The sequence below is a fragment of the Giraffa tippelskirchi genome, chromosome 13 (genome assembly GCF_054371585.1).
Source record: "Giraffa tippelskirchi isolate mGirTip1 chromosome 13, T2T-mGirTip1v1.2.pri, whole genome shotgun sequence".
NCBI lineage: Eukaryota > Metazoa > Chordata > Mammalia > Artiodactyla > Giraffidae > Giraffa > Giraffa tippelskirchi.
In genome coordinates, this window is record NC_137287.1 from 112,389,772 (window position 1) to 112,402,571 (window position 12,800).

General features: G+C 46.4%; 1 protein-coding gene across 7 annotated transcripts in view; it reads right to left on the bottom strand.

The window, feature by feature from the left end:
- PTPRT (protein tyrosine phosphatase receptor type T) overlaps positions 1–12,800 on the bottom strand; it is a 1,099,906-nt gene that overhangs the window by 42,623 nt on the left and 1,044,483 nt on the right. For all 7 annotated transcript variants that reach the window (XM_081556965.1, XM_081556964.1, XM_081556963.1 and 4 more), the window contains one exon: positions 6,657–6,733. In XM_081556965.1, the coding sequence (XP_081413091.1) occupies positions 6,657–6,733 (77 nt within the window). The remainder of the gene's footprint in view (positions 1–6,656; positions 6,734–12,800) is intronic.

Here is a 12,800-nt window from a genome sequence, read left to right on the forward strand (position 1 = left end):
ACAATGGTTGGATTAACCACCAAGAATCAATTCTCCCACCTAGACTCTTTGTATGAGTGGGCCTATCTTCTTAGTGAAGTTGTCAGCTTCTTGGGGACAAACACTGCATCCTAAGTTTTAAAAAACTGTCCGTGGAGCCTAGTACAGGGTGAAACTCACAGAGACTGTCCAATAAACAAGCTCTTGAGAGAAACCAACCAGGATGGCAGCATATAGTTATTAGAGAAATGCAAATCGACACCTCACATCAGTCAGAATGGCCTACATTTTAAAAAGTCTACAAGTAACACATGCTAGAGAGGGTGTGGAAAAAAGGGAATAGTCCTACACTGCTGATGGGAATGTAAACTGGAGCAAGCCATGTGGATAACAGTATGGAGGCTCCTCAAGAACTAAAACTAGAGTTGCCATATGATCCAGCAATCACACACCTGGACACGTATCCAGACAAAGCTATGATTCAAAGAGACACATATACCCTGTGTTCATAATAGCACTATTTACAATAGCCAAGACATGGAAACAATGTCTGTGGACAGATGAATGGGTAAAGAAAATGTGGTACATTTAAACAATGGAATACCACTCAGCCATAAAAAAGAACAAAATAATGCCATTTGCAGCAACTTTGGTGGATCTAGAGATTATCATACTAAGTGAAGTAAGTCAGTGAAAGTTGCTCGGTCATGTCCGACTCTTTGCGACCCCATGGACTGTACAGTACATGGAATTCTCCAGGCCAGAATACTGGAGTGGGTAGCCATTCCCTTCTCCAAGGGATCTTCCCAACCCAGGGACTGAACCCAGGTCTCCCTCACTGCAGGGGGATTCTTTACCAGCTGAGCCACAAGGGAAGCCTGCAGAGAAAGACAAATATTATATGATGTCACTTATATGTGGAATCCAAAATAGATACAAATCAACATATCTACAAAACAAAAACAGACTCACAGACCTAGAGAACAGACTTGTAGTTGCCAAGGGGGTAGGGGGTGGGGGAAGGTGGATTGGGAGTTTGGGATTAGCAGATGCAAACTTTTATTTATGTAAATAGAAACAACAAGGTCCTACCGTATAGGAGGCGCTAGTGGTAAAGAATCTGCCTGCCAGTGCAGGAGATGCAAGAGAGGCGGGTTTGATCCCTGGGTCAGGAAGATGCCCTGGAGTAGAAGATGGCACCCTACTCCACTATTCTTGGCTGGAAAATTCCACGGGCAGAGGAACCTGGCGGGCTACAGTCCATGGGGCCACAAAGAGTTGGACACGACTGAGCACACATACACCCACTGTACTACAGTGGGAACTACATTCACTATCCTGTGATAAACTATCATGGCAAATAATATGAAAAAGAACATAAGGAGTTGTATAACTGAGTCACTGTGCTGTACAGCAGAAATGAACACCGACACAGTAAAGCAACTATACTTCAATAAAATAAACTTTTTAAAGAGAAAAGAAAAGCAGCATAGCATGGTGGTTATGTGCTCAGACTCTGAATTTAATAGCCTGGGTGTGAATCCTGGCTCTGTTCCTAATGGGCTGTGTGGTCTGGAGCAGGTTACTTAACCTCCTGTGCCTTAATTGATTTTTGCTGTTACACAGGGATAACAGCGTTTACATTATAGCCTTGCGGTTAGGATTAAGTGAGTTAATAGATGACCATTACCATGTGTCAGGCAGTAGTCTAGAGTTTAACATTTACACCTTTGCTATTATTATTTTACTGTGTATCTGGAAAGCATTTACCGAGTGCCTACCACGATTGAAAGTCTGCGTTGGCCGTGAGGGAGATCCTGAGACGGTGAACCCTGCCCTCCTCTCTGCTCTCTCTCCCTACAGATGCAGTAACTGAGACCCTCTCTGAGCCGTGAGAGGTAGGGAGAACAATGAGAGGCACAGAGAGCTCTGTTCCTCCCAGTCGAGACCGAGCGTGCTTTTCAGGATGCCAGGAAAAACAGACTCTGGGAGTTTTCCTGAGTAGGTCTGGGACTAGAAAACAGTACCCTGGAGTGTGGAAACATGGGGTCTCTCAAGTCCATGGTCTCTGTCATCCCCGCCACCATTCCCTCTTACAGCCCTCGTCCTCCAGGATCCGGGCCAAGGCCTCAGGCTGGCCTCCCGGCCTCCTACCTTCCCACCTGGTCCCATGCCCATCTGCTTCCTGCCAGGGTGAAGGTCCCAATGCCCACTTGATTATTATTATTATTTCTCCACTTAAAAGCCTGCAATGGCTCCTGCTGCCTGTATAACATCCAGATGCTTTAGCGTGGGACTGATCACCTGTCTCCATCCTTCTCTCCAGACTCATTCCCAGCTGTCCCTCTCAAGGCCCTTCCAGGTACCCTGTGTCCCCAGCTTCCCACACTGCACTTCAAATGAACCCTCTTTCTTCCTGAGCAGTCCTGCAGGGCTTGGGAGATGCCCAATCAACACCCTTGTTATGTATGTTACAGTACTTTTTTTTTTTTTTTTTAATATTTTCTCTTTCTGGGCCATTGGATAGGCTACCCAGAGCTGGGTGCAGCTTTCAGCAAAGGCTGGTTGTGGCATACATGCATGAACACATCTTTGAGGCAAGCCTGGGGCACTCATTTAATGCCTCAGTTGGCAGACAGAAGGCAAAAGACAAAATGCATGGAATCTGGAAGATTCCAACATACTTCCCTGGTGGCTCAGATGGTAAAGAATCTGCCTGCAATGCAGGAGACCTGGGTTTGATCCCTGGGTCAGAAAAATCCCCTGGAGAAGGGAATGGCAACCCACTCCAGTATGCTTGCCTGGAGAATTCCAAGGACAGAGGAGCCCGGTGGGCAACAGTCCATGTGGTTGGCAAAACAGTTGGACATAACTGAGTGACTAACACCTTCACTTCACTTACAATGCACTTAAGCACCGATGGGATGGAATTCTGAGTCAGGCATTCACACTTCAATTGTGGGGGTTTGATGACTTGGGTTCACTATTCTGTTCATTTGTTTGGAAACTCAGTCCTTCAATACTCAATCAATAGGCATTAACTGAGCATCTACTACTCTGTACAAGGCCCTAGAGATACGAAAGTGGACCGGATGAATGTGGGCTCAGATTCTAAGCAGCTTGTAGACATCAACAAGTTGAGATAAAGGCAACTGAGGGAAAGATCTGGGGCTCTGGGGAGCTCCGCCGGGGAGTGGACTCAACCAAGGAGGCCAGAGAAGTGTTCTGTGAGGTCACTGCAGTTGAACAGGCCTCTTAAGCCCAGTTTGTGCATCTCAACACCCCTGTGATTCCCATTTCATCCCTGAAGCAATATTCTTAGCTTTCCTCCCACTCTCCCCACGCTTACTGGCTGTCAGGTTTCCATCCACAGGCCTTAGCGCTGGCCCTTCCCTGGGACTGCGTCAGCTGTGTCTGTCCCCACGTAACCCAGGGGTTTGCTCTCCCCTCCCATCCAGGCTTCTGCTGGGACAGCAGTCACCTCCGCAGACAGTCACCCTGACATCCTTTTTTTTGGCTTTCTCTGCTCTACTTTTCTTCAGGGCACTTAACAGCAAAGTCTTTGTCTATTTACATGCTTAGTGTCTGTCTGCCCAGTTGAATGAGAGCTCCAGCAGGCCAGGGCTGTAATGGGCTGGCTCATGGCTGTGTCCCCAGCACGGAGAAGTCTGCCTTGGCCATCACCTTGATAAATGCATATGGAATGAATGCCTGCCTGCTGCGTGCCTGTCCACATACGGCGCCCGAGTCCAGAGATCCTCTCTGGCCTCCTGGAACCCATACGGTTCCCTGAAAGAAAACATGCTAACAACTGGACTCTTTAGCAATTGGAGATAAAAAGAAATGGACTGCTCATTCGGGGCGCCTCCGGGGATCTGCCAAGAGCTAGTACAGAAACTTCCTAACCTTAAAAGAACTTTGAGTTCATTGAAGTCCCACCTACACAGCACACAGATCAACTGCAAACCTGTGCTGGGCCTGCCTCCATCTGTCTGTGAGCAATGGGAAAGGGGTTTGCATCCAAAACACATTTATCTCACTCTGTACTCATGCATCTGTTACTTACTGGGGACCCAGATACGGTATTTATTTCCAGACTGGTAATTTATAACGGATTCAACTGGCTAATGCATCCTCGGGTGTGAAACAAACCTGCCAGTGGGATGGGTCAGATGGCAACAGAACTGCAGCCTCTGGAGGCCTAGACAGGGCTGGCCCCTTTGAGCTCAGTATCCAAATGGAGTTATTTTAATGCACTGTCAAGATCCAACTGGATAAATGATTCGAGCATGGGCAGTCAGCCCTTTGGAGGGCTGAATTTCTGGCTGGGTGGAAACTCGGGCCAAGGGGTGAGCCCAAGATACCTACCTAGGGTGAGTCCTGCCAGGCATCCCCATAGTGACCCCAGGAATTGTGACTCTGCTGGAGTATATAGTAGACCCCAATTGGTGGAGTTCCCCTCCCCTCCACCCTGTATTGCTAACACTGTGCTAGAAGCTTGTGCTTGGTGTCTTCTCTGTCCCTCTACAGACCCTCTGTTCCCTTCCATGACCTGCTCGTTACAGAGGCTATGTCTATCTAGACCTCTATGGAAGCTCCAGACCCAGTTCCTGACCACATGCAGGCCCTTTGTTGGCCAGAGTCCGGGTCCGGGGGCATCTAGGGACCACGCCAGGTATTTCAGACAGAGGGAATTCAGTGCAGGGTTATACAGGTGATGGTGGGGCTGAGATGCAAAACAGAGAACAGTGGGCCACCCAGAGATTGGCAATAGCAAGAGGCTATGGCCACCTCTAGAACCAGCAGGTATAATGAGAGACAGAGAAGCTGCCAGAGACCAGGAGCTGGGGCCACCTTGTTGAGGCTGGACCACCCTGGTGGTCCTGGTGGATGCAGCTGGAGCCAATGCTGGAGCTGCCATCCCAGGAAGCAAGAGAGGTAGAGAAATACGATGGCTTCTCCCTTCCTTTCACCCTCCTATCTCCCATCGTACCTTCCTTAAAGGGGTCAGCTCTCTCTCCTCTCTGTAACCCACGCCCCCTCCCCCACCCTACTGCCTCCCTCTGCACACATACACACCAGCAACGCAAAGCAGAATGGGGAAAGACATGGAACAGATCAGAGGGCAAAAGGTAAATGTCTAAGGTGAGGTTTAATGCATATTTGTTGAATCAGTGAATCATCTGGCTTAGCTTAGATTATGGGAAATTCTAAAGCCTGCCACAGTACCTTATAGCTTGTCTATAAAAACATTTGGAGTCAGAAGGACCTGGGACAATCTCTGAGCCTTCTGTCAAGGTTTTTGGGCCTCCCATCTCAGGTCCCGAGAAGCCTGGCTTGCATCAGTCATGCTGGGATGTCTCTCTGGCCCCAGTGACCATGCTTCCCTTTTACAAACTCTCTCACTTCCATGTACACCTGTCTCGGCTCCTGTTGTATTTAGTCCCTTCCTTCATGTTCTCTGGAACACTAAAGCAGCCCCTTTCCTAAATGGGGGTCTTAATCCCAGACCCTCTTCTCTCTCATCTGTCTTAACCTCAGTAATAGATAAGCCATCCCACAGCTCAGCTTTGAACCAGTCACCTCCTTGATCAAACACTTTCCACAGCTTCTTCTTGCCTACAAAATAAAGTCCGACTTCCTACGTTTGATCACAAACCATCTATGATCCAGCTCCAACCTTATTTTTCTCTATTCCCATTACAGAGTCTCTGCTCCCCTCACACTTAGCTGTGCCATATCCTCTGCCACATCTCAGCTTGTGCAGTTCTTTGGCCAGAGGCCCATCTCCCCCCTCTTTGATTTTAAATTCTACCTGTGCTTAAAGCTTTGGTTCACATTGCACTTCGCATTCCTGATGGAAGGGTGACTTTCCCCTCCCACCTCTGAATCCCTGTGGCATTTTATCTGAACTTATGACACTCACTTTCTAGTTTGCCCTGGAATTATTGATGTGCACAGCTTATCTTCCTGCTAAAGTTTTAGAAGGTAGAGACCATGGCATTTTTAGCTTTCTGGTTCCCATAGCATCCAACTCTGAAATTTTCATTACACAAATGGCTGTACCTTTAAATGAATGAATGAATGAATAGGCAAACAGACACATACACACACACAAGAATTAATGGGACTTCTCTGGAGGTACAGCAGTTAAGAATTCGCCTGTCAAAGCAGGGAACATGGGTTTGATATCTGGTCTGGGAAGATTCCACATGCCATGGGGCAAGCAAGTCCATGCATCATAACTACTGAAGCCTGTGAACCCTAGAGCCTGGGCTCTGCAACAAGAAGAGTCACCGCAATGAGAAACCCTCGATCCACAACTAGAGAGTAGCCCCTGCTTGCTGCATCTAAAGAAAGCCTCTGCACAGCAACAAAGATCCAGTACAGCAAACAAATACATAAATAAAATTTTTTAAAAATTGAAGAATGGGTGAATGAACAAGGCTGGCAGTCCTGGGCTCCACAGAGCAGGCCACTCTAGCCAGCCTGAAAATGGGTGCATCTTTAGATGGATAATCAACTTGGGTTACATGAGTCACAGGGAGGAGCCAGACCCTGTGGACTTGCTCTAGGAGGGCCACTGTCTAGGGGACTGGCTGGGGGGGAAGTCACAGATCTTGAATCTGTTGCAGCCCACCCAGAACCCAGCCCCCCAGCCCCGTGAAGAGCCTCACATCAATGTAGTTGGCGTTGATATAGTCAGAGTGCGGGTCTCCATCCAGCACCAACAGTCTCACTCGAGAATGGTCGTCTGCAGAGAGAGCAGAAAAGAAGGGGGTGAGTGATCAGAGGGCTTCAGGCGAGGAGCCAGCTCTGCCTGCTTTAGAGCTACCATCTATCTGTCAACACACACCAGGCATCATGCCAGTGACATACACACTCTCCTTGAACCCCTAGCATAACCCTCAGTTATTATCTCCATTTACAGATGAGGAAGTTGAGGCTCAGGGAGATTACTCTGCCTTACAAAGGGCCTGTATATGCTCTTTTTTCTCACCTGCCCTTCTGGTTCTGGTTTTGTCATTACTTACTGGGGGAGAGTCACCTGCCTCTTTAAATCTTAGAGATTTTGTCATTAAAAGCGGGTAGAGATGCCTTTTGCAGAGGACAATGCAGGAAAGACCGCATGAAAACACTCTGGAAGTGTCTCAGGAAGTGCGATCAGGATTAATATGCTCCATTTTCATGCTTTCTTAAAACCAGCAAATGTATCTATTTTCTACTAGTGTACAAACACTTTCCTTTTGCCTCTTGTCAGCCACATATTGTTATCAATACTATCATTCAAGTGAAGCTAAGTCATTATAAAAGAGGTCATCAATAACTAAAAATCGTGTTACAGAGAATACCACTTTAAACACAATCTAGGCATAAACAAGATGTGCAGGCTTTAGTCAATGGCACGCTTACTTCAAATAACACCAAATAAAAACAATTAAGAAAAAAAAAAAAACTTCTACAGCAGGAGAATCAGGCTAATCCTTTACAGTTAATTCAAGTGAGCTCCGACACGCTGAAAGACACACAAACCAAACATCCAGGTCGGGTCTGGCGAGGGGGAGGGGCTCAGCTTGCTGTCCCCATCGCTGGGTTCATATCACTGACTGTTGCTGCATCCACTGGCAGGGCTGGGGTTCCCCAAAGGTGGACTGGGGAGCTGTGGGCACCCACAGGGGTCTATGGGGATCAAGGAAGTTGGGTCAGTTTATCCTGTGGGCCTTTTCCAGAATTTTGCAGTTTATAAGCATATCTAGGACTACAAACTGGAACCCCCGAGAACAGGGACATGACGTGTTTTGCTCCCTGTACTATCCTTTGCACAGGTACTCGATAAGTACTTGGTGAGCAGGTGAACGGATTATCTCTCTGGACTCTCACAGTGACCTGGGAGAGAAGCAGGATGGATGCTGTCAACCTTTGTTACAAATGAGGAAACTGAGGCTCCTAAGGACTGACGGGCCACATGGTCAGTGGATGGGGGAGCCTAGAAGAGTGAGGTTCTCTTAACTCTGAGCTCAGACACTCCTGATTCCCAAGAGGGGTCTAAGCAGGATAGGAGTAAGCACTTCAAGGGTACTTGTGCTTAGTCACTCAGTCGTGTCCGACTCTTTGCGACCCCATGGGGACTGTAGCCCACCAGACTCCTCTGTCCACGAGATTTCCCAGGCAAGAATCCTGGAGTGGGTTGCCATTTCCTTCTCCACGGGTGTACAGCAGAGGCGTTAACGACAGAGAAGTGGTTACCTAGGTGATAGAAGACTTGAGAGGCCAAAGGGAGGAAGGAGGAGTAATTCAGAGATAAACAGTCACAAGGAGACACTGCCTCCCTAGGGAGGGTGGGACAGAGGGAGGAAGCAAGGGCCCTGGAGCCAGGGGAGGGGGGCACCTGTGGGAGCTGAAGCTGCTGTGGCCCCTCTGGTGGGAGCTGGAGAAGAGGAAGAGACTCCCTGGCTGTTCAGGAAGGTACCTGTGATGGGGACAGAAGGGAAAGATACCCTGGCATCTTCCTTTCTCCCGCCTTGCAATCTCCCACCAGTGCCCATCGCTGGCCAAACCGAGCTAGTGGCCAGCTGACGAGAGATGGTGAGAAATGCAACCTGAGGGGTCAGCTCCCTATGATGGAAGGTTGAGCAGAAGAAGGCAAAGAATGGGATCCAGGATGGACAAGCAGGCAGGGGCTATCACCCTACATCTGTTCATTCGTTAACTAAATAATCGATTCAAAAATTATTCATTGAGGACTTCCGTGGTAGTCCAGGGGTGAAGAATCTGCCTGTCAATGCAGGGGACACAGGTTCAATCCCATATATCACAGGGCAACTAAGCCCAAGCGCCACAACCATGAAAGCCTGCGAAGAGAAGTCACTGCGTCAAGAAGCCCATGCGCTGCAACTAGAGAAAGCCCGTGCGCAGTAATGAAGACCCAGCACAGCCATAATTCAATATAATAAAATTCAATGAATAATATAATAATAAGAAAAAATGATTCACTGAGCATCTGTTGTGTGCCAGGCACTGTGTTAGACACTGAGCTACACTGGATGCCACATTTCTTACTCCTCATGGGGAAGAGTTTCCGTGGAAGCAACCAGAGGCAGGGAAGGAGGTGTAAGTTATCCCTGCGGGTAAGTGGGGCAGTGGGGTGTGATGTGGGGAAGGAATTTGAAGCTAATCTTTCTGGAGTGGATGGCAGACACTGAAGGCTTTACAATCATATATTCCCCCAAATAGTTCTACAGACTATTATGCTAATATCACTATTATATGCTAATATCGCAATGATGTAATATTCTTCCCATTTCACAGATGAAGAAACTGGGGCTCACAGAAGTTAAGCAAGTTTCCAATGTTACACAGTTTGCAAGTAGCAAAGCTGGGATTCTCTCAGGACTGTCTGACCTTGAATCTCTGCTCTGTCCACACAATATGCTGTCCCTGGACTTCTACCATCTTGCAGGCACTGGAGTCTGCGCAAGGGTCTGGTCCCCAGCTCCTGCAGTGGGATTTCCTGGGGGACATCCACCCAGTGGGGCTTCAAACAAGGTCCAGCACCTGACTCTGAGCTCAGACTGATAAGCCTTATTATCAGTGGTTACAAAAAACTACAAGCCTCAAAAAAGTGAAAAATGCAAAATGTGTTTTCACTCATTGGTCTCACTAATGACTTACTGATGCAAAAATCTCCTTTATTTATTGAGTTATGCCTGCCCTTGGGATCTATAGCACTGGAAACAGAGGTTTAAAATGTTGAAAGCGTATTTCCTTTAATATAAAATGGAATTTGAAGTCTGAAAGCAAATATGATTTAAAAAGAAACAGAAACATTTCTTTTAGCTACATATTCTTAAATATGAGAGGTGTCTCTACCACCAGGTATTTGTCAGTATCACCTCTTCATTTATTATGAACAAGTTCGGGGATTTTGTGGTTGGTCCGTTGGCTAAGACTTCCCAATGCAGGGGGCCCAGGTTTGATCCCCAGTCAGAGAATGAGATCCTACATGCTGCAACTAAGAGTTTTCATGCCGCAATTAAAGATCCCACATGCTGTAACAAAGATGGAAGACCCACGTGCTGCAAGTAAGACCTGGCACAGCCAAATCAATAAACAGCTTTGGGAAGTGATATGTGAATGAGGCACTGAAAGTAAGACTTGATCAATGAACAGTGAAGAAGGGTCTTTCCATCAGAGAGAACAAATGCAAGAGTGACAGCAGGGGTCCTGGAAAAGCAAGCATATTGGATGAGCTACAAATGGTTTCTTGTCTTGTGAACATGGAGTGGGTGGGGATTAGCAGTGGGATAAGAAGCAGAGGAGGTGGGCGGGGCTTAGGCTACAGAGGGCTTTCTATTCCCTATTCAGGCGCTTAGATGCAAGTCACCAAGCCGGGCTCCGCAGAGCAACCAAATAGAGACTCTTTTCTGAGACAGTGGGGGCATATTTTGGTACAAGATGATCAAGACTTATTCTCACATGGGCTACCCTGTGGCAGGCAGGATAGCAGACCTGGTGATGGGAGGTTGAAACTAGAGGTCAGTTCTGGAGGAAAATCTTAGCTCCATCACTCAGCAAGTCCACTGATTTCTTTATGCCTTGGATTCCTTAGGAAAATGCTATATAGCTAAATACTATAGAGCTCCAAGAATATTGGGAGGGTTAAATGAGAAAATGCAGGCATGAAAAGTGTGAGGATGTTAAGAGAATGAAAAGACAAGCCACAGATTGGGAGAAAATATTTGAAAAACACTATCTGATAAAGGCCTTGTATCCATAGTACACAAAGAACTCTTAAAACTCAACAATAAGAAAACAATCTAATTAAAAAATGGGCAAAAGATCTGAATGGAAAGCTCATCAAAAAGGATGCACAGACAAAAGGTGAGCAAATGAAAATATGTTCAGTATCATATATCTTTTGTTGTTGATGGTATTCAATCACTAAGTCGTGTCTGACTCTTTGTGACCTCTGGACTGTAGCATGCAAGGCTTCCTTGTCCTTCACGGTCTCCTGGAGTTTGCTCAAACTCATTTTTATTGAGTCAGTAATACTATCTAACCATCTCATCCTCTGCCACCCCCTTCTCCTTTTCCCTTCAATTTTTCCCAGCGTATGTCATTGGGAACTGAAAACTTAAAAAACAAGAAGCTACCTCTACACACCTACCAGAATGGCCAAAATTCAGAATCCTGATAACACCAAATGCTAGTGAGAATGTGGAGCAACCAGAATGCTCATTCACTGCTGATGGGAAAGCAAAATCTATACAGCCAGTCTGGATTCCAACAGTTGGGTAATTTCTTCTAAAACCAAACACACTCTTATCATATGATCCAGCAATTTCTGTCTGGCATTTGCCCAAATGAGTTGAAACTTACCGTCCACACAAAACCTGCACATGAATGGTTATTGCAGGTTTACTCACAACTGCCAAAATTTAGAAATAAACAAGATGTCTTTCAACAGGTAAATGGATAAGCAAGTCATGGTACATCCAAACGATGGGACAGTCTTTGGTGATATAAAGAAATGAGTTCGTAAGGCATGAAAAGATATGGAGGAAACATAAATGCACACTGCTAAGTGAAAAAGCCAGCCTGAAAGCCTTCATACTGTATGGTTCCAACTCTATAACATTCTGGAGAAGGAAAAACTATGGAGGCAGTAAAAAGACTCATGGTTTCCAGGGACCTTTGGGGAGAGATGAACAGGTAGAGCACAGAGGGTATTTAGGGCAGTGAAACCTCTGCAGGATCCTTTACCTGTGGATACCTGTCATTATACATTGTTCATATCCTATAGAATTGCACAACACAAGGTGGATTCAAATGTAAAGGATGCACTTCAGCTAATAATAATGGATCAATTTTGTTTCACCATTGTAACAAAGGTGTCACACTGACGCAAGATGTTAAAAATAGGGGAAATTGAATGTGGGTGGGAGGTAGCGGGTAGAGAGGAACTCTGGACATTCTGCTTAATTTTTCTGAATCTAAAACTGCTCTTTAAAAAAGAAAAGTGTGATGACAGTGCCTGGTATGCAGCAGGTGCTTAATAAATGATGGCTCTGGGCTGGATGTGAGGCAGGCAGTGAGCTGATGGTAGAGGTGGTTAGAAACTTTATGATTCCCATTTGTCCTTCTGTACAAAATGTCAATCCATCTTTCTGCAGAGGCAGAGTTATTGTGTATATTCATGAAAGGGCAGAATTCAGCTATGGGTCCACCAGAAAGGCATTGCAAGGAGTAGCACTGCCCTCATGGTTTATTTATTCCTTCTGGGAGATGCTAATATTATTCTGTGTCTCCTTCCCCTTCTAACTTTATATAATTAGATGGATAAAAAATTGTGTTTATCCAGACGTACATGGAGAAAGATGGGGCAGCCGGCAATGTAAAGGAATTTATACAAAGTAATTTACAAGCAGCCCAGAACGTTCATTATGCTTTATCTATATTTTGCAAGCTTGAGAAACAGCTAATCTGGTACTCCTTGTTTGATATTTAAGACGAGGGAGGAAGTCACATGGAGGAGAAACAAGCTCCTCGATGGTGATGTAAGAGGAACTGCAAGAGCCTGGCCAGGAGATGAAGGGCCAGTTCTGGCTCAAGGCGAGGAAAAAACCAGTGGCCACCAGAAGACATAACTGCAAAGCCATAGAGACCCAAAGAGCACCCCACCCCCCGCCCCAACACAACTCAAGAGGAACAAAAACACAGTCCCTCTAGAATCAACTGGTTCCTTGTGGTTTTAGGACAAAGCCCAGTGGGATGTTGTAGAAGTTTAACAAACAGCTCTCTGGAGAAAGCAGTGGCCCTGA